Below are 19394 nucleotides of genomic sequence, written 5' to 3'. Positions count from 1 at the left end.
GGGGAGGGGGGACTGTAGCAGCAGGCTAAGCAAGTGGGGCTCCAGGGCTCACTTGTGGCTACTGGGAAAGTGGAAGGAAGGGTAGATCTGAGCCCTCAGCACAGAAGGGGCGGGGCATCAGGCTTTAAGCAGGAGTAGAAACGTTCAGGCTGGGGTGGAGGGGCCAGAGGATCTGGAGGTTGAAGGCCGAGGTGGGAGGCGGGATCCTCTGCCTCTGAACCCCTTCTTCCGGTTAGTGCTGGGCACATTTACCCCCAAGTTCTAAGGCTGTGACCTCATGACAGTAAGAAACCTAGGGCAGAGACACGGTACAGATACAAATGTTTATTCTACATAAAAATTTCACAAAAGGGGCAGCTGGTTGTACCAAGACCTTTGGTGAAGGGGTGGAGGAAGGGAAGTTGCTGTTAAAGAAGGCAGCACGGACAGTGGTCACAGTCACTGGGCAGGAGCAGAGCTGAGGGAAGGCGGGGCACAGATGCGGCCCCATCCCCTACTGCATGCACTCGCATGCACACTCCCTGCCTGTCAACGAGGAAGAGGGGGGCTTGGGTGGGGGCACGTTTCTGACTTGAGAAGTCCCGAGATGGGGAGGAGGGAGGTACTCCTCCCTGGCTGGCTGCTGAATACTGCATCCTAGACACCAGACACCCACGTGGCACATCACCGGGGAACAGCAAGGGCAGGACGCGATTGCAGGCCTGGAGGGACACCTGACTTCCCAGAGCACGAGAGAGCAGGAACCACGGTCCCAAACATGCAACACAATGGCTTGAGGACCTGACTGAGGCCTGCCGGGGAGAGTGGCTGGCCCAGGGTGCAGGCTTGCAGCTTATGGCAGAGAACGGACGGGCCCGATCTGCCTCCCTGGCTGGAAGGGTGGCTGGAAACCAGGCACCGGACAGTCTCTTGTGGAATGTTACCTGGGGTCAGGCACAGCCCAAAGGGGTTGCCCCTGGGGTTGCAGGATTGCGGGAAGGGAGGATGAGGCAGCCGAGACCTGCTGGACTCTGCCCCCAGGCAGGGGAGGGAGCCTGGTCTCGACACAGCCAGAAGCCACCTGACCACAGCACCCTGAGCCTCCCTGGCAGTGATCAGCTGTTAGAGGCTTAGAGCTGGGCTGTCTCTCAGGGCCACCCCTCCCCTAACCTGAAAAGCAGCACCATGTGGCCAGCTGGTCCCCACCCCTCAGGGGGCTCGGCTTAGGGGGACAGCTGGAGAGGACAGAGGTCAGGGCAGATGGGCCAGTCAGGAGGAGGCAAGGTTGGGGTCCAGAGCGAGCCTCGGTCCCAGGAGAGGGCAGACCCCAGGCTGGAGTGGAATTCGTGAAGGCAGGGGAAGGGGGGGGAGGGGGGATATGGCTACCCTGGGTGGCGCTACCTGGGAAGGGTGAGGCGGCCTGGGCCAGGGCCTGAGTCTGTGCCTTGCTGACCTGCCCCACCCCACTGGCTGTTTCCCAGCCCGGCTCCCCACTGGCTCCCCGTACAGACACACACACGGTCACAGAGATCATGCACACGACGGCTCGGGGCGGGGTGGGGACGGAGGGCCCTGCGGCAGAGAAAGGAGCAGTACGGGGCGGGGAGGAAGGGGCTCCGAGCCAGAAGGCAGCAGCAGCCAAGGGGCCTCCTGAGGGCAGACCGTCCCGAGCAGGGTGGCGGGTGGGGTGGTTTCTATCCGAAGATGCCTCCGAAGGTGGAGGCGATGACGATGCCCAGGACCACGCAGCAGATGATGATCATGATCTTCTTCTGCACCGGAGAGGCACAAAGGAGCAGCCTCAGACGAGGGAGGGAGGCCAAGGGCTTGGGTCAGAGCTCTGAGGGGGGTGGCGACGAGGGCTGGGGAAGGTGCAGCCCAGAGGCGGTGACACCAAGAGCTGAAGGCCTCAGGGTGGGGGCTCTGCTCAGCTCCGAGTTGGGGGCAAGCGGTCAAGGCAGAGTGGGGAGGGATCTATGGTGGTCCCGGGGCCCTCACGGGAGGGGGCGGGGAGGCTACTGACCCGGCGTGCTTTGCTCTGGTACTTGACGGCCTTCTTGGTGTCAGACACCGCTCTCTCCACGTAGTCCACCGAATGTTCCACGTTGTACTCAATCCTGTCAATCATCTCCCCCTGCAGGGCCAGGGCGCTCAAGCTCCAGCAGGGCCCCCCTCAGGGCAGGACTTTGGGGCGGCACCCTGAAGTCAGAGAAAGGAAAGTGGGGGTGTGAGGATGGGGTACAGCCTCTTACCTGTGCCGCTCGGGCCAGGCACCCCGGGGCAGCTCCCTCCTCTCCCTGCAGAGCAGTCATCCTGGGGGAGGGAACTGGCCATGCGGTCTCAGCCAAGGGTGTGGGGGCCATGCAGAGGGCGCGGAGCTGGGGCCTGGAACGCGGCGGAGGGAGGCCGGGGCGGGAGCAGGCGGTCTGGACAGTGTCCCACTCCGTCCTCCGCAGGCACAGTGGTTCTATCCAGCTCTGTCTTCAGTCTTCAACATTCAAGACCCCCGCCCCCTCCCATAGCCCTTCTGGGCCCCGTAATCCGGTCCCACGCAGCCCCCTGGAGACCACAGCGCTGCCTGAGACCCCCCGGCAGCAGCTTTGTGACACACGACTGCTCTCTCCGAGTCCGCTGCTCCCACTGGCGTCCATACAGCTACGGTCTCTCAGCCACCGGTGGCAGCAGCCTCCTCGTGGCCTCCCTGCTTCCTAACTCTGCCCACACTATGCCCACACTGAAGACCCTCCATCTAGAAGACAATCCAGGCATCCAGCACCACCTTCTGCCTCCTCCCCGCCGCCCCTGAGCTCCAACTGCACGGCCTCCTCCTCCGAGAGCCCGGCTCTTGCCAGTCTCAGGACAGTTCTGCTGCTGGTCCCTCTGCCTGGGCCACCTCTTCACTGTGACCCCGGGAAGTCTTCAGAGCTCAAATGCCACCTCCACAGAGAAGTCTTCCCCGACCACCCCGTCCAAAGTGGCCACCTCAGGGACTCTATTACCGTTACCCCAGGCGTGGCCCTCAGACTGGCGGCATCGGCATCGCCCTTGAAACTGTTAGAAATGCAAATTCCGGGGCGCCTGGGTGGCTCAGTCGTTAGAGCGGCCGACCCTTGATTTCGGCTCAGGTCACGATCTCCCAGTGAGATCGAGCCCCATGTCGGGCTCTGTGCCGACAGCATGGAGCCTGCTCGGGATTCTCTCTCTCCCTCTCAAAATTAACTTGAAAAAAAAAAGCAAACTTACAGGCTCCCACCTTGACCTACCAATCTCTGGGAAGGGGAACCAGGAAACTTACAAGCCCTCCAAGTGATTCTCGGGCACTTTCAAGTTGGAGAATCACCGCTCATTCACACTGCCTCCTAACATCTGAGCACCTGGCACAACTGGAGAACATTCCATCTGTCATATGCTTATGCTGCCCTTTCACCCAACAGACATCAGCTCCGGGAAGCAGGCCCTCAGCTGTCCTGGTCACTGCTATACTTCCAGTTCCTTGAAAAGCGGCCGTCTGCTGTGCCCATGTGACAAACAGCTGATGAATAAGATGGGATAAGGCTGGGTAGAGGGCCATGCAGGGCCTGGGGTCCTGGAGGGCCAAGCAGAGCCATGCAGCACTGGGTCCCGGTAGCACAGCCATGCAGAGGACAGGGTCCTTTAGGTGGGCACGGCCCTGGAGGCAGTTTCAACAGCAGGCGGTTAGTTACCTGGAGACTCGGTCCCTCCCGGGCAGGGCAGCGTGTCAGGCAGAAAGGGTCGGGGTTAGTGCAGCCCTGGGTGCTGCTGTGGGCTGGGGGGCGGAGGGCAGTGGGGCCCTTGGTACTCACCTGGCTCTCCACAAGCATGGCCATGTCCATGAACATGTCGTGCAGCTCACGGATGCTGTTCTCCAGCTTGATGATCTCACTGTGCCGCGTCTCGATCTCGCTCAGAGCCTGCTTTGAGATGCTGGAGTCCATGATGATCTAGGGGGTGGGAGCAGTGCGCTGGGACCCAGGGGCCTGCTGAAGGGGGCAGGGATGGGGACCGGGGCCAGGACAGCAGGCCAAGGGCAAAGGCAGCTGGGATGGGCAGTGGCTCCCTCCTCAGCCACAGCATCCTCCCACTTCCTGCTTGGTTCTTACTAGCCGTTACCTGACTTCTCTGAGATGGATTTCTCCTCCTCAATACGGGGCTAATAACACTCCCCGCCTGTGCCTGCCACACGGTAACTAAGTGGTAGTTCTTGTCACCAGTCTTGTACGGCCCAAGTTGACTGTCCCAAGGACCCAGGCCTTGAACTGCTTTTCTCTCTTCCCCTCTCCTTCTGTTCTGCCTCCCAGAGAGGGCAACTGCCTCTCCCTTCTCTCCTCCTGGAACCCACGTCCCCAAGCCGCCTTCCACCCCCTGTGGGCCACCTCCTTCAGAAAGCCCCCCTGCTCAAGCTTCACCTGAATGGAGAGACGGCCAAGGGCACCGTGTTCCCCAGGAAAGGAAAAAGGCCCAGAGGATAGTGGAAGGCACCCCTGGCTGGCAAATGGACAGGAGAAGCAAGGAAGTGGACCCAACTGGGAGGACCCGGGAGACATGGGTCTTAATTCTACCTCCGCCACTAACGTTCATGTGGCCTCAGCCTGGTCCCTTTTCCTCTCTGGGACTCCGCCTTCTCCGAGGCCTAAAAGGTGGCTGTGTCCAAATACTGCCCTGTCCCAGCACACCTGGGGGCCCGGTGGGAGGGGTGTGGTGCACACTCACCCCGGAGGCAAAGATGGCCGGGTTTCCGCTCTCCAGCATGTCCTCCAGCTCCTCACTGGTCGTGGTCCGGCCAGCTGCGAGGAGGGGTCACACCGAGTCCTGCACACCCCGCAGATGGCAGATCGGTGGCCCTGGCCCCGGCCCCGCCCCCAAGCCCCGGCCCCGCCCCGCCAGCTCACTGATCTCCAGCTGCCTCTGGATGCGGCCCTTGCAGCGCTCGCGGTAGTCGGACTGCGTGGCGTTGTACTCGGACATGACCTCCACGAACTTGCGGGACAGCGTGGAGTGCTGGGGATCCGAGGTGGGGGTGCAGGTGTCAGGCCCTGCCCCACCGAACACCAGAGCCTCAAGCGCCCGCCTGCCCACCCTGAGGCCTGCCTGCGGCACCTGTGTCTTTCGGATCCTCAGGTCTGCGGATGAGCGGTTGAGGCCTTCCTCCTGCTCGATGCTCTGCTCAATGCCTGGGGGAACGAATGGCTGCTGAGCCATAGCCTGTCTCCCTTGCCACTGCCCATCCCCCTGACCCACATGCCCAGGATCTGGCTCAGGACCTCCTCCCCTAGAGAGGATCTCCTGTGGTCTGTAAGTGGGGTCACATGGGACGCAGAGGAGGAGGGAGCGCGGGACTGATGGGGGTGGGGGGCAACAAGGGCCCATTCGCATGACGCACGCTTCGGCGTGTGCATACATGCGGCCCATCTGTGAGGCCTCAAGTGCACGCCACGCTATGGGTGTGAATGCCCACTATGCGCTAGGCCTGGTGGCTCAGGCCTACCCTGCCTCCTGTGCGCCCAACAAGGGGCCGTGCCCAGAGTGGGGAGGGCCTGGTGGCCACAACCTGCAGAGCACACGGCCCCCGGTCCTGTGCATTTGTGGGGTGGGCACATCTGTGGCGCTGGCCACTCCCTGAACCCTCTTTAGCTGCAGTGGGGGACAATGCTCAGAGGGGAGCACTCCCTCAGTGAAGCCTCGGGCCCCTGTGTCCCCAGGCCCAGCCCAGAGCCTGGCACAAACAAGCCTTGCCAGGCAGCAGTTGAGGGAATGGGCGCATGATGGCACCCTCATAAAGGAAAGCAAGGCCCAATGTACCCTTCAGAGTTAGTGAACCCCCACGGCTACACACAGGAAGCGGGTCCAGAGGGCCCCTCCACCTCCCAGGCAAGGCCTGGAGCCCAGACTCACTCTTTAACTTGGAGCGAACTTTGTTCGCTGTCTTCTTGATGTCAGACATGAGCTCCTCCAGTTCCTCCTTCGTCTCTGGGGAGGCAGAAGGGGTACAGGGTAGACACCCGGGGTTCCCCTGCCGCCCGCCGTTCAGGCGCAGCCTCTGGCCCAGGGGGCCCAGCGGGGGGCTCTGGGCAGAGCCTGGGTCCTGGGTCTTCCCCCTTCCTCCGGCTAAGGCTCGGCCTGCCCCTCCGATCCCGGGCGGGGGCCACACCAGCTATCGCCTAGCTCCCTCTGTGCTGCCTTCCGAGGAGCCTCCCTTCCTCCTTTGCTGGCTCTCCCACCCCCTGCAGATAACAGATGGGTCTAAATTTAAGGCAGAAATAATTGTGGAGCAGCTGGCAATGCTGGAGTTGGCGCCGGGGGACATTTACTTGATGCCTGCCTGAGTCGAAGGTGGGGGGAGCGGGCTCACCTAGCGCTACCTGGTAGCTCTGGCGCAGGGGGGGAGCATCCAGCCAAGGGGGTGACAGAGCCAGGGGCCGGAGAGGCCGAAGCAAGCACCTTGGGTGGGGTAGACCTTGTTCTGCTAGAGCCCCCCTTCCCAGGTGCTGAGCCCGGCGGGTAGGCGGGGGCGTGAGGCACCTGGCCTGGATGGGAGCTGGCGGAGAAGCGCCTCAAAGAGGTGGGCCTCGGCCCACAGTTGGCCGTGAAGCAGCAGGTGGCTGGGCCTAAGAGGGGGAAGTTGGGGGAAGGCCGTGACCTAGTGTTTCTCGGGCCCTTGTTCCAACTGGAACCATCTCTCTAAAGCTGGGAGAGGCCATGGGGGTACTCAGCTTGCTCAGCCCCAGCGAGGGGCTGGCCGGCCGAGGGGGGCCAGGGAGCTGCTCTCCCGTGGGGTGATGCAGCAACGGCTCCGGACAGCGCCCCAGCCTCAGGGCGACCCCAGGGCTCTACTTCCTGGAGAAACCAGGACTGAGCCTTTCTTATCCACCGTCTGTTTTCCTCTGGGGCTGGGGCCTCTCCTGTAAGGGGTTGGGAGGGGCTTAGAGCGGTTGATGGGGGGGGTGCCTACCAAGTGGATCATGAGGTGGGGGGCTTCGAGGAGCGGAGGAGGGCGCCTCGTTCGTTCAAACAAAGGGGACTTAGTTACCAGCTGCTCTGACGTCTCAGCCGCTTTTGCTCAGACCCAAAATAGCCCGGCCCGGATAGCCGCGCCCAGGGGAGACCGAGCGAGCCTCGGCCTGGGCGAGCCCCCCCCGCCCCCCCACTGCCATCTTTCCCAGTCACTCCTTGTTAACGGCGCCCTCTGCCCTAGAAGGAGTCCCCTCCCCATGAGGAATGGCCCGTGAGCCCACATCAGTGACCGCTGGCTGGTCCTGACTGCTCAGCTCACGGGGCCAATCCTAGCGGGTCGCTACCGACTGTGGGACTCGGGGAGACCTCGTGTGGAAGGTGGCACAGGGGAGCCAAGAGAAACGGACTGGCATCTCTGTTGCCCCACACTCTCCCCGTCTTCCAGCGGGTGACAGGCCAATGCCCCAGCTCTTGCAAGTACTCTGTTCTCACAGGCAGCCCCCTCTCTCATCAGGAGGGGCCCACACGGGGGCACACGCGGACTCAGACACACATGCGCACTAAAACCCACCATGTCACAGCTGCCTTCCCAGACAAACCGCTGGGGAGAGGGCCAATGCATGACGGCCACACCGAATGTGTGCCCTGCCCCGGGTGACCCCTCTCTCCTTCCCACCCATTCCCAGCACAGTCTCCTGGCTCCCAGCAGACTCATTTTGCTTCCCAAGGGCCTGGCACTGGTCTCACGTTCAAGCACTCTTTGGGGGCTGTGGAGAGAGGTCTTCTGGGCGCTTGAGGACACCAGTGGAACCAGGGCTGAGGGCCTATGGATGGAGACGCACTGCTGTCGAGGACACAGAAACCCAGCCCTGAGCACTTCGCCTGGCCCACCCAGGGATGGGAGCCTCCCCTTTGCATTCTTGGGGCCCCGTGGGCTGGTGCCTCCCAAAAGGGCTGGAGAGGTGAGGGAGGAGATGAGCAGACAGAAGCTGTGTGCATATATGCACAGTCAACCGTCCAGGTCGCGGGCCGGGACCCCAGCCCTGTCGCGGACTCCCTGGGGCCGAGGGGAAGGAATCTGGGGCCCGCATGCCGCCAGCCCCACACAGGGCAGTGCAGCGATCAGCACCTCCCCAGCAACTGTGACAGCAGGGTCAGGAGGACCTGTCTGGGGACAGAGCGGAATGCAGACACACAGAGGCTCCTTGTGCAGAGGGAGAAAGGTGACTTCCTGGAATCCTGATAATGCCCAGCCCCGGGGTACCAGTGGCTGCCAGCTCTTTCCGGAAGCTCCTCCCGCTCGGCCGGCTTGCCCTCCCACGGCGCTGAGCCTCGGCACTGCCATCTGCTCCCCCGGGAGGCTCGGGAAGGGGAGGGGCTGGGCGGGGAGGCTTCCTTTGGAGCCGGGCAGCACCCGCCTACCCAGCTTACCTGGAGAGGGTGGGGCTGGCGCCCGATGCCACCCAGGCCCCAGGATGGCCGCCCCACTCCGCACAAGTCCGCGTGGGACCCGGGCACTGAACCCCGCCCCACGCCTGGGCCAACTGTGTTTCCCGAAGCTTTCCACAGGGGCCCTCCCCGTCCCGGCCACGCCAAGGTACCCCTCTGCCGACCAACGGTGAGGGTGCTGGGGTTCCGGGAGCCCCTCCCGGGCAGCAGCGCCTTCCTGGAGGGCCCAAACCCGCCCCTCAGTCCTCCACACTCACTCTCGTCAGGGTTGGGGGAGGCCAGGATGGCACTGTGCTTCCGCTTCACCTCCTCCACGTTCTCCGAGATCTTGTCAATGAAGCCACGGATCTCCTCCACCTGCGCACCAGGGCCAGGCAGGCAGGGGGAGATCCAGGGAGGGGGCTCGTGGGCCCGGGGCTGGCCCAGACTGGGGCTGGCGGTCAGGTTCAGGGAGAGGCTGGACCAGGCTTCGGGAGGCGGGGCAGGGGGGAGGGGGGCAGTGGGGGCAGGGGCTCCAACTATCCTTCTAGAACGGGATGGGGAAGAGTGGGCGAGTCCAATCCTAAACTCTGCTCCCCTCTGAGCTTCAGTCTATTCTCCCTCAGAATGGGTCTGTTATTTGGTGTAAGGGCCCTGGGCCTGGCTCAGAGGACGGATGTGGGCCCCCCACCCCGCCCCGAGCTCTGCCTTGGAGGTCTGCCCAAGGAGGTGGGGTGTGCCGGCTCCCACCTGTTCAAAGAACTCATCCATGAAGCCATCTCGGTCCACGGTGACAGTGACATCGTCATCATCATCGCTGTCCTTGGCCTGCGCAGGGGTGTGGACACATGAGCGGACCTGTGGTGGGCCCACTGGGGCCCGCTGGACCTGGGGCCACAAACTGCCCCGCATCTATACTCAGCAGCTCAGTTCCAGGGCCCTGACCACTGCCCTCCGTCACCTTGGCAGGGACGAGGTCCGGCTGTGCCCTCGGCTCCCGGCCACAGTGAGACCTGGAGGACCCCGGGGGACCCAGCATAAGGAGAGAGGCCTGGCCTGTCGAATTGGTGACCGGACCGGGTCTCCACCTCTAGGCCAGGGATTCCTTCCTTTACCCAGCTGCCTGCCCCTTCCCCACAGGACTGGGGTCCTCCCAGTATGCCCCTCACCCTAGGGGACAGCTGGGAAGGCTGGGTCCCCTGGCCAGTGGCCCCAACTCACAGACCTGGCCTGAGACAGGCTGCCTGGAAGCCATTCTTCTCTCCTTTCTGGGCCTGAAGGTTTTAATTAAGATGGGGCCCAAAGTTCCCAAGTTCCCTTTCTTAGGGGCACCCAGGAAGGGGAGGCCCATGTGCCAACAACACCTGCCTCTAAAAAGGTAGGATGACTCAGAAAGAGGCCGTCCCACAGCCCCTCAGGCAGGCCTGAGAGACACTGCCTGCACGGGGCTCTGTGAACTCTGTTCTCTCCTTGTCATTCTGTTTTTCCTTTTAATTAAAAAAAATTTTTTTTTTTTAATGTTTATTTATTTTTGAGAGAGAGGGAGAGTGCCAGCGGAGGAGGGACAGAGAGAAAGGGAGATAGAGGGTCCAAAGTGGGCTCCACACTGATAGCAGAGAGACTGGCACGGAGCTCGAACCCATGAACTGTGAGATCGTGACCTGAGCTGAAGTTAGACACTTAACCGACTGAGCCACCCAGGCGCCCCTCTTCTTGTCATTCTTGACATCAGACCTCGATCCTCTTTCCCTCCAGGCTCAGAGGTGGGCCTGGCAAGACCAGTCATGTCACTTGGCTCAGGGCCTGCCCTAGGCCCCAGCTACAGGTGCAGCCACACCCCACCACCCTGAGAGCAGCCGTATAAAAGCCCCCCACCCTGGGGGGGGGGCGGGGTAATTACACCTCTGACTTCCCAGTGCACTGGCCGTGCTCATTACTGTCCGCCTTAGGCACCTGCAGTCGCCAGGGGCAGCCCACTCTGTTGGCAAGGGCAAGTCCGTCTCCACAGCCAAAGCCAGGATACCCAGGGCAGGACCGGCCTCGCCCTGGACTGGGGATCTCAGGCTTGGTCACATCTCATATCTTAGCACCCCACAGGGCAGGCATGAGCTGGCTCAGCACTGGCGTTCACCTCAATCTCTCTTACATCAGGGTCAGAGCCAAGGATAGGGGCAGTGAGGGAGGTCGAGGGTCGGTGAAGCTGAGGGATCCAGAGGGCTGGGCCCGCTAGCCTGCTGGGGAGGGACCTAGGTTCTGCACCCAGCAGGGGCTGACTGAGGGACGTGCCCTCTGGGTCTGTCTGCTCCTGTCTGCAGTGGGGACAGTGATGCCTGGCCGCAGGGACAGAGGGCAGAGAAAGGGTGGGAAAGCACAGCATGTTCTGTAAAGGGCTGTGCCCCTGGGGCTCTCGGGGTCCTACTGCCCCACCGGAGTGGGACCAACCAGGAGACGGGGTTGGTTGGGAGCTTCCTGGAGGCGTCTCTGACAGGCCCCTCTCATCAAGAGATCACACCTCCTCCCCCAGCAGCTAAAATAAATCCTCGCTCCCACAAGTGTCTGTGGCTGCTACCAGGTGGCCCCCTCCCCCCAACCGAGCCCACCTATAGACAAAGAAAATCTAGGAGCCATTTCTACACTTTTGGGCCTTGCCAGGCCCGGGAGCTAAGCTGAAAGAGCACTCCCTAGGGAAACTGAGGCAGAGTGCAGTCTGGAGGAGCCCAGGTCCCCCTTCAGGGCAGGCTGCCAGCTTGGGAGGTGGCTCTAGGAGTGCCTGCCATTCAGCACCCTGCCCTGTCTTTTTGGTGTCTAGAGAGGGACAAGGGTGGACAGGAAAGGACTGAGGAGAATTTTCCAGCTCCCCTCCCAGAAAGAGTAATGACTGGCGGGGGCCAAAGACAAGGGCATCAGAGTTTCTAAGGATGAGAGTCGCTGCCAGAGACCCCTGGGATCTGGGCTGATGGCTCTCCCCGGGCCTCAGCTTGCCCATCTGTAAAATGAGGATGTATCTTCTCCATGCATCCAGGAGCTTTGACCTGCTCCCTCCACAGCCTCCCCAGAAGACTGAAGAAGTTTCTCCAGCACAGGGTTGGCAGGAAAGATGCCCACGTTCTCCTCCAGGCCCTGTGTCAATGAGGGCAGAGCTGAGGAAGGGGATACCTGGGGCCAGGGCCTGGTGGGGGCCCCCAGGTTGGGGTCTGTCCTGAAGGTGGCGTTCAGATTAGCCCCAAAGCTGGTTGGAGGGTTTAGGGCCTGACTTCACAGCCTTGGTCACACCAGTGGTGGCTCCAAGCAAAACCCTGAGGGGATTCTCCATGGGGACCCCTTCCCTACCAAGTCTCAGCACTTCTTCCTCTCGGGACTTTTCGCCCACCACCCTTCATCACCTCACTGCTGCAGCCTAAAACTGGACCCAGCACGCCCCACCTATAACCATTTCCCTGCTTCGATGACCCACCCAACTGTCTTCCCTTTCCCCATGCAATTCCCTCTGCCTGGAATGCCGATTCCATGAAGCTGCCATTCATTCCCCTCATCCTTGGATGCTGCCTCCTTCCAGAAGCCTTCCCCAGCTCCCCAGGGTCACTATCTTGTTCCTCTGCTTCCCCCTGCACTATTCCCTTCTCTACTGGAACCACAACCACAGACTCTCAGGCCCTGAGGGACCTGAAAAATCACCTTGGCCTCGGCTTCCAGACTCAGCTTGCACACCTCCTGTGATGGTGAGCTTACTACCTTTCCTGGGCAGCTCTGCCCATCTTGGGCTGCCCCAATTGTCCCTTTCCTGTACAGTTTGGCCCTAGGCCATAAAGAACCTGTTGGTGCCCTCTCCTTGGGCTGGACTTGCCAGAGATCTAAAGACAGCATCAGCATCTTCTCTGGGTTTTTCTACTCATGTTGGTTATTCCCTTCCCCTCAGATCCTTCCTAGGGCCCGAAGTTGCAGTCCTTGCCCCAGACTTACTTGGTTCAGCCTCTATCTTCTCCTGCAGTACATGATACAGACTGAATTTGCTGCTGATTGTGGTCTGAATGGTACCAAAGAGCTGACCCATCCCCTCCCTCTTTTTATGTGGTCTACCTCTGTTAATGCAACCAGAAATCAGTACGATATATGATATATGATTGTATCAGTGATCATATAGCACTTCCTGCCCAGGAAAACCCCAAGCCCTTCCCCACCAATGTCTACTTGGTTGGATTTTAGGCTCAAGTGAAGGACTTTTTTTTCTGTTTCATTTCTTCATTTGTTCAGATCCTTATTCTACTTTGTGAGAATCTGACGGCTCATGATTTTGCTGCCCCCCCGCAACCTCATCCACATCTAGGCCGGTGCCCTGTGGCACCTTTCTAGAGACATCCTCCAGGTTAACTGAGACTGAGGTCAGGTCTCATGGGACACTGAGTAAATGACAAGCCCCAAACCCAGACACGCTCCTGACCCAAAAGGAAGTAGGAATTAGGCTGGTGTGCTATCTCCTAGTGTCCGGGGATGGTCAGGGCAGACATCACCTACAGGCACACAGGGGCCACCCAGATAGTTTTAAATCATGAGGGCCCCAGCTCCCTTAGAAATCTGCCAGCCTTCTGCGAGTGACAGTCACGGCTCCAGAAAGAGGGCTGGACTAGACTGGAGACTTGAGGGTCCCCAGTGGCAGTTGGAGGCGGCAGTTAGAGCCTGGAGTGGTCACAAGCTGGAAGCTGCAAACATCTTTAGAAAAAACCCACCCAGGCATCCTGTGATGTACCCTACCTGCCATCTGGCCCAAACGAGGTTCCACCTCTTTCTCCTGAGCCCCATTCCTGAGGACCCTCAAATCAGAAACCGGGGTACATTCACATTCTTCCTTTTCTTCTCACATCCAACCAATATTTTACTTGTCATGATGTTTTTTTGTTCATCCCTCCACGGTTCTCAACCCTGTTCCAGGACCATAATTCCTTGGGGGCTTAAAAAGCCCCCACCAGCTTCCAGGACTCTATCCTAGAGAGATTGAATTGGACTTTCAGGGGGTGGGGCTGGGGAGGCTGTTTTTAAAAAGCTCCCCCCACCCCAGGGGTTGAGAACCACTGGTCTGGTCTTACTCCTCTCCATAGGCTCTGGCCCAAGCAATCAGGAATGAAAGCCGCACTTGGGAGAAGCCCCCAACCTTCTAGTGGAGGTCAGACAGCCCTGGTGGTCTCTCCTGGCAGAGGCTCCAGGATTCCAGGATACCTTCCTGGAAACAAAAGTGATTCTTCCAAGAGCCTCGGAGGCCAGGCAGCCTCCAGGCCTGTCCCCAGGGATGGAGAGTGGGAGGCCAGCCAGCAGGGCTGATTCATTCCTCCTGAGCAGGAGTTGCTGTTGTCTGCCTCGAGGACTATATTCCCCCCCTCCTTTTTAATGACGAATCAAAGTCAGTACCACCAGAGCGGACAGACCCAGAGCTGAGTCAGGGGTATGCGAGGCCAAGCTGCATCCCCAGTAAAGACGGGCTCCCCACATCTGATCCCTTCCCCCTCTCTGCATCCTGTGTGTGCCCTTCACCAGATCCCTGCCCCTTAGCAGGCCCCCAGGGCAGCTCCAGGAGGCAGCCTCAGCCCCAGGAGATGAGCTGGCCTCTGCCCGGCACCCTCCAACACATGGTGTGACCTTAGATAACACCCTGGCCCCTTCCAGACCTCAGCTTTCCAATCTGTGAAAGGGGAGGTTGGACTAGACAGTCCCTGGAGGTCATTCCGGCTGCACCCCAGATGAAAATGTGCCCAAATTCGCTGCACCCCAAGGAGGTCAGAGGAGGGAAGGAGGCCTACTCTTACATCCCCATTTCTTCCACTCTGCAAGGCGGATCCCACTCGCTCCACTGTATGGGTGAAATGGGCACAGAGAGGTTAAGGCAAGAACCTGCCTGGTGTTGCCTAGGGCACCCTGTCTCTTCCCGGCAATGAGAGAGAAAAGGGGAACTGGGGGACAGAGGGGCCCACGGGGTTTTCCCTTCCGGGCCTGCCCCTGCTGCTCCAGTGAGCAGGCGTCAGACCACCTACCACTCTCGGTTGGGCATTCCAACCTCTCTGCCTTTACTCATGCGGGTCTCTCCTTTTGGACCACCTTCCCTCCCCCCATCTAAATCCAACTCCTCTTTCTGGGCCACCCCAAGTTCTCCCAGGGTCTGGCTACCCCAACACTCCCTCCTCTCTATCCTCTGGCTTCCGCAGCAGGCCTGGTGCCTGGTCGCACACGACTGTGCGCACACGACTCGGGACAAAGATAAACACCGTCCTGGGCTCGGGGAGGGGTAGGTCTGAGAACTTCTGGTTCTCAGAAAGAAAACCAGAGAGGCCTCTGAATTGGGGGAAGGAGGTAGCTGCGTGCCAGATGCGGCTGCCCAGGGACACTTTGCCCCAAGTCTCTCTGGCTGTGTGCCCCTGGGCTAGTCTTTGCCCCTCTTAGGCCCTTGGGTTGCCCTTTTGATCTCTGAGGGCCCCCAATGATCCCTTCGGTCTGTCTGCATAACTAGAGAACCAGCCTTATGAGTGATGGGAGAGGCTGGAGGGCTGGGCCTGGCCTGCAGAGCGCTGAGGAAACGCGCCAGCTCCTTCCCCAAGTGTGACTTTTATAAATAAGCTCCCTTTGCCTTCCTTCCAAATGTGGTGGCGTTGGGTGGGGAAGGAGGAGGGGGGAGAAGGGAGGGAGGGTTGGTGGTGGTGCAAGTCACTGTCCCGAGCACCACCTCTGTCCAGCCCAGCCAGTACCGGCCTCTTGGGTCCTGGGGATTCTAATCTGAAAATTCTGGCTCCTGGGGTTCAAGGTCTCCCCGAAACATGGAGGCGACTCAGGAGACCTGTGACTACCCCTTGCCCTGAGAAACTGGGTTCTAGGTGTCTCATCTCCGCTATATAGCGGGGAACTCGAGGCCCGGAGGGGGACTTGTGGGAAACGATAGCCCCCCACAGACTACCTGTTCCACCCCACACAGTGTGGGCTCCTGGAGGTTGCAAGAGACGCCCAATGGGCAGGGCCACCCAGCAGTGGATACAGCAAACCTCCATGGGTTCTGACTGCCTGAGGGGTGGGGTCTAGAGAGGAAGCCCCCCTCAATTCACAGGGAAGCCAGGCCTCACCCTCTAGGGGACCACGCTGGCTAGTGTTTAGGTGTATGTGGGGGTGGGGGGTGGGGGTGAGGGGTCACAAAGACACACACCGGAGCCAAACACCTGGGTTCAACCTCCCTACAACCCTAGCTCTCCTGGTGGTTCCCCGCCCAGCCAGGCCTAAGTCTATCTTCGGGACTAGGCAAAGCCCCTTTCTACCATCGCTTTTGCACACTACCAGACTTGCCATTGCTCTCTTGTGCCTCAGTTTCCCCTTTATCAGAGGGGATGAAGGCTGATGAGCCACAGATCCTGTCACATGGAAAGGACTGCGTTTCCCTGACCACTTGGTTCCCACATACACTCTCGTCTGACCCACCAGGCACCCAAACATCAGCAAATGCACCACGTGGACATACATCGCCAAGATAACATTCTTTCTGACTCAACGTAGCACAGGAAGCTTGAGGGCAACCGCAAGGGCTGGCGGGGGAAGTGTTTAGACATCATATATGACATGAGGGACCATCTTCTTCCTTTGAAACCTCGTGGGGTTTCAAGTACCCTAGGGGCCAGGCACTTGGCCAGGAATAAAAGGTCTGATGGGAGGGTGGGGCCGGTAGCCAGAGCCAGGGGGAGATAGAGGCAGTGTGGTACAGGTCGCAGCTCCACGCTGCCCAGGACACAAGACTGGTATAATGGGGGAGACGGGGCACAAATGCGGGGAGCCTCTGGACAGAGAGGTCAGGCCATGAGATCAAAAGCCCAAAGCACACTTGAAACTTTCCCTATGAGAGGACCTATGTCTCTGGCTCCAGGTGGGGCAGCAGGGGGAGGGCTCTGAGGGGCCACCGAGCTAGTGCCCCCCCCCCCCGATGAGTGGTACGGGAAGGGCACCTGCCAGCCAGCAGGGTGGTCAACTAGGGGATCAGACAAGGGTTAGCCTGGTCTAGAGTCCTCATGTCCCCCTCCCCACAGGCAGGCTTCACTTCCTTCACTGCTCCCGCGGGGGCCCCCAGGCTTGCCACCTCTAAGGGCAAAGGTGAGAATACCCTGGTAAACGTCAGCGGCCACGGGAGGCTGGGGAGGGGGGTGCATGAGAAACAGGCGGCAGGGCTCTGGGTCAGGGCTGGGAAAGGGTGGGCTCTGGTCAGAACCTTTGCGGATCCTCTTACTCCCCACGAACCCCGCCCCGGGAGCCACACCCCGGGGGCCCCGAGACACAGGTGGAAAAATAGATAGGTTCAGGTTGGAACCAGACCAGGAACCCGGGAAGGGTCTGAAAACACCACAAGGGTCGGGGTTGCTCGGGGGCTAGGAAGGTGGACCGGAGGATGGGGGGCGAATCTGACCCCTCTGGGACCTGGGCGGGCAGCAGACCCCGAGCGTGACCGGGATGGGGAGCCACAGGTGATGGGAGCTACAGGTGACGGGGGCGGCCCGCGGGACAGCGCCCGCCCGAAGAGCCCAGCCCCACCCGGCGGCCCGGTTTCCGCAGCGCCCCGCAGCTGGGCTCTGAGCAGGGGACCGCCCCCGGCCCCTTCCCGCTGCGGTCCCGCCGTCTGTCTCTACCAGTGCGGGGGACAGGAGGGTCGGTGGTGAGGCACAGTGTGGGGACAGAGACGGGACCTGCTCCGCGCGGGCTACGGAAGAGGTCAGCCCTCTGTCCCGCCACCGGTATCCGATAATAGCCCTCCGACCCCTCAAAACAAGGGGACGCCGAAAAGTTTATCCAGGATCCCGGGCTCCGGCCGCCAGCCCGCGGGCCCACGGCGCCGAGCTCACGCGAGCCCGTGACCCCGAGTGGGTCCGAGGGGCGGGACCCGGAGGGGGGTCGCGGTCCTCGGCTCCGCACCGCTCCTTCCCGCCGGGTCGAGAACGCAGGGGCTGTCGCCGGGTGGCCGCCGAGGCCGGGCGGGGAGCGGGCGGCGCGCCGGGCGCGGGCGGCGAGCGGCGACGCGCTGGGGCCGGACTCACCGTGCGGAGCTCCTGGGTTCGGTCCTTCATGCTCCCGGGAGTGGCAGCGGCGCCGGCTGCAGCCGTGTGAGCCCCGCATGCGCGGCGGCCGCCCCGCGGCTGCGCAGCGCCAGCCCGGCCCCGCCCCGGCCCCCGGGACCCCGGCCCAGCCCCCAGCCCGGCCCCGCCCAGCCGCCGGCCCACGCCCAGCGCAGTGGGGTCGAAACCCTGGGACTTCTTGCGCCTGTGTTCCCCACCCCGCGTGATCCCTGCCTGGGATGGGGCTCCAGAGCCCCTGCTCCCTCCTCTACCCCAACCCTCTCGGCGCTCAGCCGCTCAGCAGCCCAGCTGTCGTTCTGGACCCTGGATCTTTACCCCCAGAGCTCCTCACCTCCCTGGGGATTTGCTGGAGGTTGGAACCCCCTCGATTTTATGGCCTTGGAACTTCTAGCACTCCCCTCCGAAAACCTCCTCCACCAAAAGCCTCCTCCAGAGTTCCAGCCTCTGAGCCCCTACCCTTCCCACTTTCCCCCAACACTTCATCCAGACTCAGGCTCTGGCCCCTCTTTCCCTGGGATTTCTCAGTTCACTGGTCTGATGCAGGGTGACCACTTCTTTTCCTTTAGTTTCCGCTCCCAGCAGGACGCAGGAACCCTTCTGTCTTTGGGGAAAGGAAATCTAAGTTAAAGCCTGCTCCCCCCCCCCCCCCCCCCCGATTTTCTATTTTATATAAAGAGGGGGGGGGGGGGGGGCAGCATTTAAGCCTGGGGCCCGGCTCACTCTGACACTAATGGAAAGATCTTAGCTGTATGTAGAGGGGTAGTGGATGGGGGCTAGTCAGTAACAGATGCTCCTTTTCTGGTCCTTGCCAGCATCTTGTTGAGACAGCAGCCATATAACACCCTCCCTCCAGCTGTCCCCTCTGTGCCCTGGCCCAGACCTTCTTGACCTCAAGCCAAACACTCCCTCTTCCTTTCCCCAGGGCTGCCAAGGTGTTGCTCTGGAGCTGGGCCAGCCCCCTGCTGCCCTGTGTGTCTGGTCCTGGCGCTTCTCCCAGACCGTGGGCACAGGTTAGCTGGCTGGCAGACAGGCTACAGACACTGTTCCAGCCATCTCTCCTTCCCTGGAAATCTGGCCCGAGACTAGCTTAGACGCAGCCTGGCATGAGAGGCGCCACACCCTTCCCAGTTGTCCAGACCTCAGCCTTGGGCGCCCCACAGAGCAAGCATTGGTGGTGCCCCCCCATTCAACAGGACTCACCTGCTACAGGCACTTGCCCAGGGTTACAGGGAACCAGGGGCAGTGAAGGCACTACCTGGCTCCTGGTCCAGAGTGCTTTCCTGTGTGCTGGGTGAACTGGTGGACTGGGTCGTGGGTGCACCCCCAGAGCCCAGTGTCTGGCCCTGTGGAGAGAGGGCAGGAGGGGGAGACACAGCTTATGTCCTCAGAGAGCCCCAGTGTCACGCTAAGCATCACTTACTGAGGTGCATTTTAAACGGCAGCATGAAAGGGGCACCTGGGTGGCTTAGTCGGTTAAGCATCGGACTTCGGCTCAGGTCACGATCTCACGGTTTGTGAGTTCGAGCTCCACGTCAAGCTCTGTGCGGACAGGTCAGAGCGTGGAGCCTACTTCAAATTCTGTGTCTCCCTCTCTCTCTCTTCCCCTCCCCTGCTTGCGCTCTGTCTCTCTCTCTTAAAAAGAAATAAACATTAAAAAAAAATCAAATGGCAGCATGAAAAATGAATAAAGAATGGATGTGTGCCCTTCACCTTAAACTCTGCCTTTCGGGTATCAGTCTTACGCTCATTTAATTGTTGATTCATTTATCAAACATTACCCAGGATGCCATGCTCCAGCCACTGCTTTGCACTTAAGATGTAATGTAGTGGGAGAGACAGACAATGGTTTCAGTATGTGAGGGACCCAGGGTGGCTTCCCAGAGGCAGTGACATTGGAGCTGGGTGTTGGAGGAGTAGGATTGTTGCAGGGAG

At 60.8% G+C, this 19394-nt stretch overlaps 1 protein-coding gene across 1 annotated transcript; it reads right to left on the bottom strand.

The window, feature by feature from the left end:
- Positions 1-310: 310 nt before the first annotated feature.
- Positions 311-17458, bottom strand: STX1A (syntaxin 1A). The gene is made up of 10 exons (XM_049638787.1): positions 17424-17458; positions 9130-9207; positions 8658-8757; positions 5893-5967; positions 5098-5171; positions 4890-4998; positions 4711-4784; positions 3804-3941; positions 2003-2113; positions 311-1751 (listed from the first exon to the last, which is right to left on the bottom strand). Exons 1-10 carry the CDS (start codon positions 17451-17453, stop codon positions 1674-1676), a joined length of 867 nt encoding a protein of 288 aa, XP_049494744.1. The 5' UTR covers positions 17454-17458; the 3' UTR covers positions 311-1673.
- Between the last annotated feature and the right edge of the window lie 1936 nt (positions 17459-19394).

The sequence above is a fragment of the Panthera uncia genome, chromosome E3 (assembly GCF_023721935.1).
Source record: "Panthera uncia isolate 11264 chromosome E3, Puncia_PCG_1.0, whole genome shotgun sequence".
Classification (NCBI taxonomy): Eukaryota; Metazoa; Chordata; class Mammalia; order Carnivora; family Felidae; genus Panthera; species Panthera uncia.
This window is presented reverse-complemented; position numbering and strand designations above follow the sequence as displayed.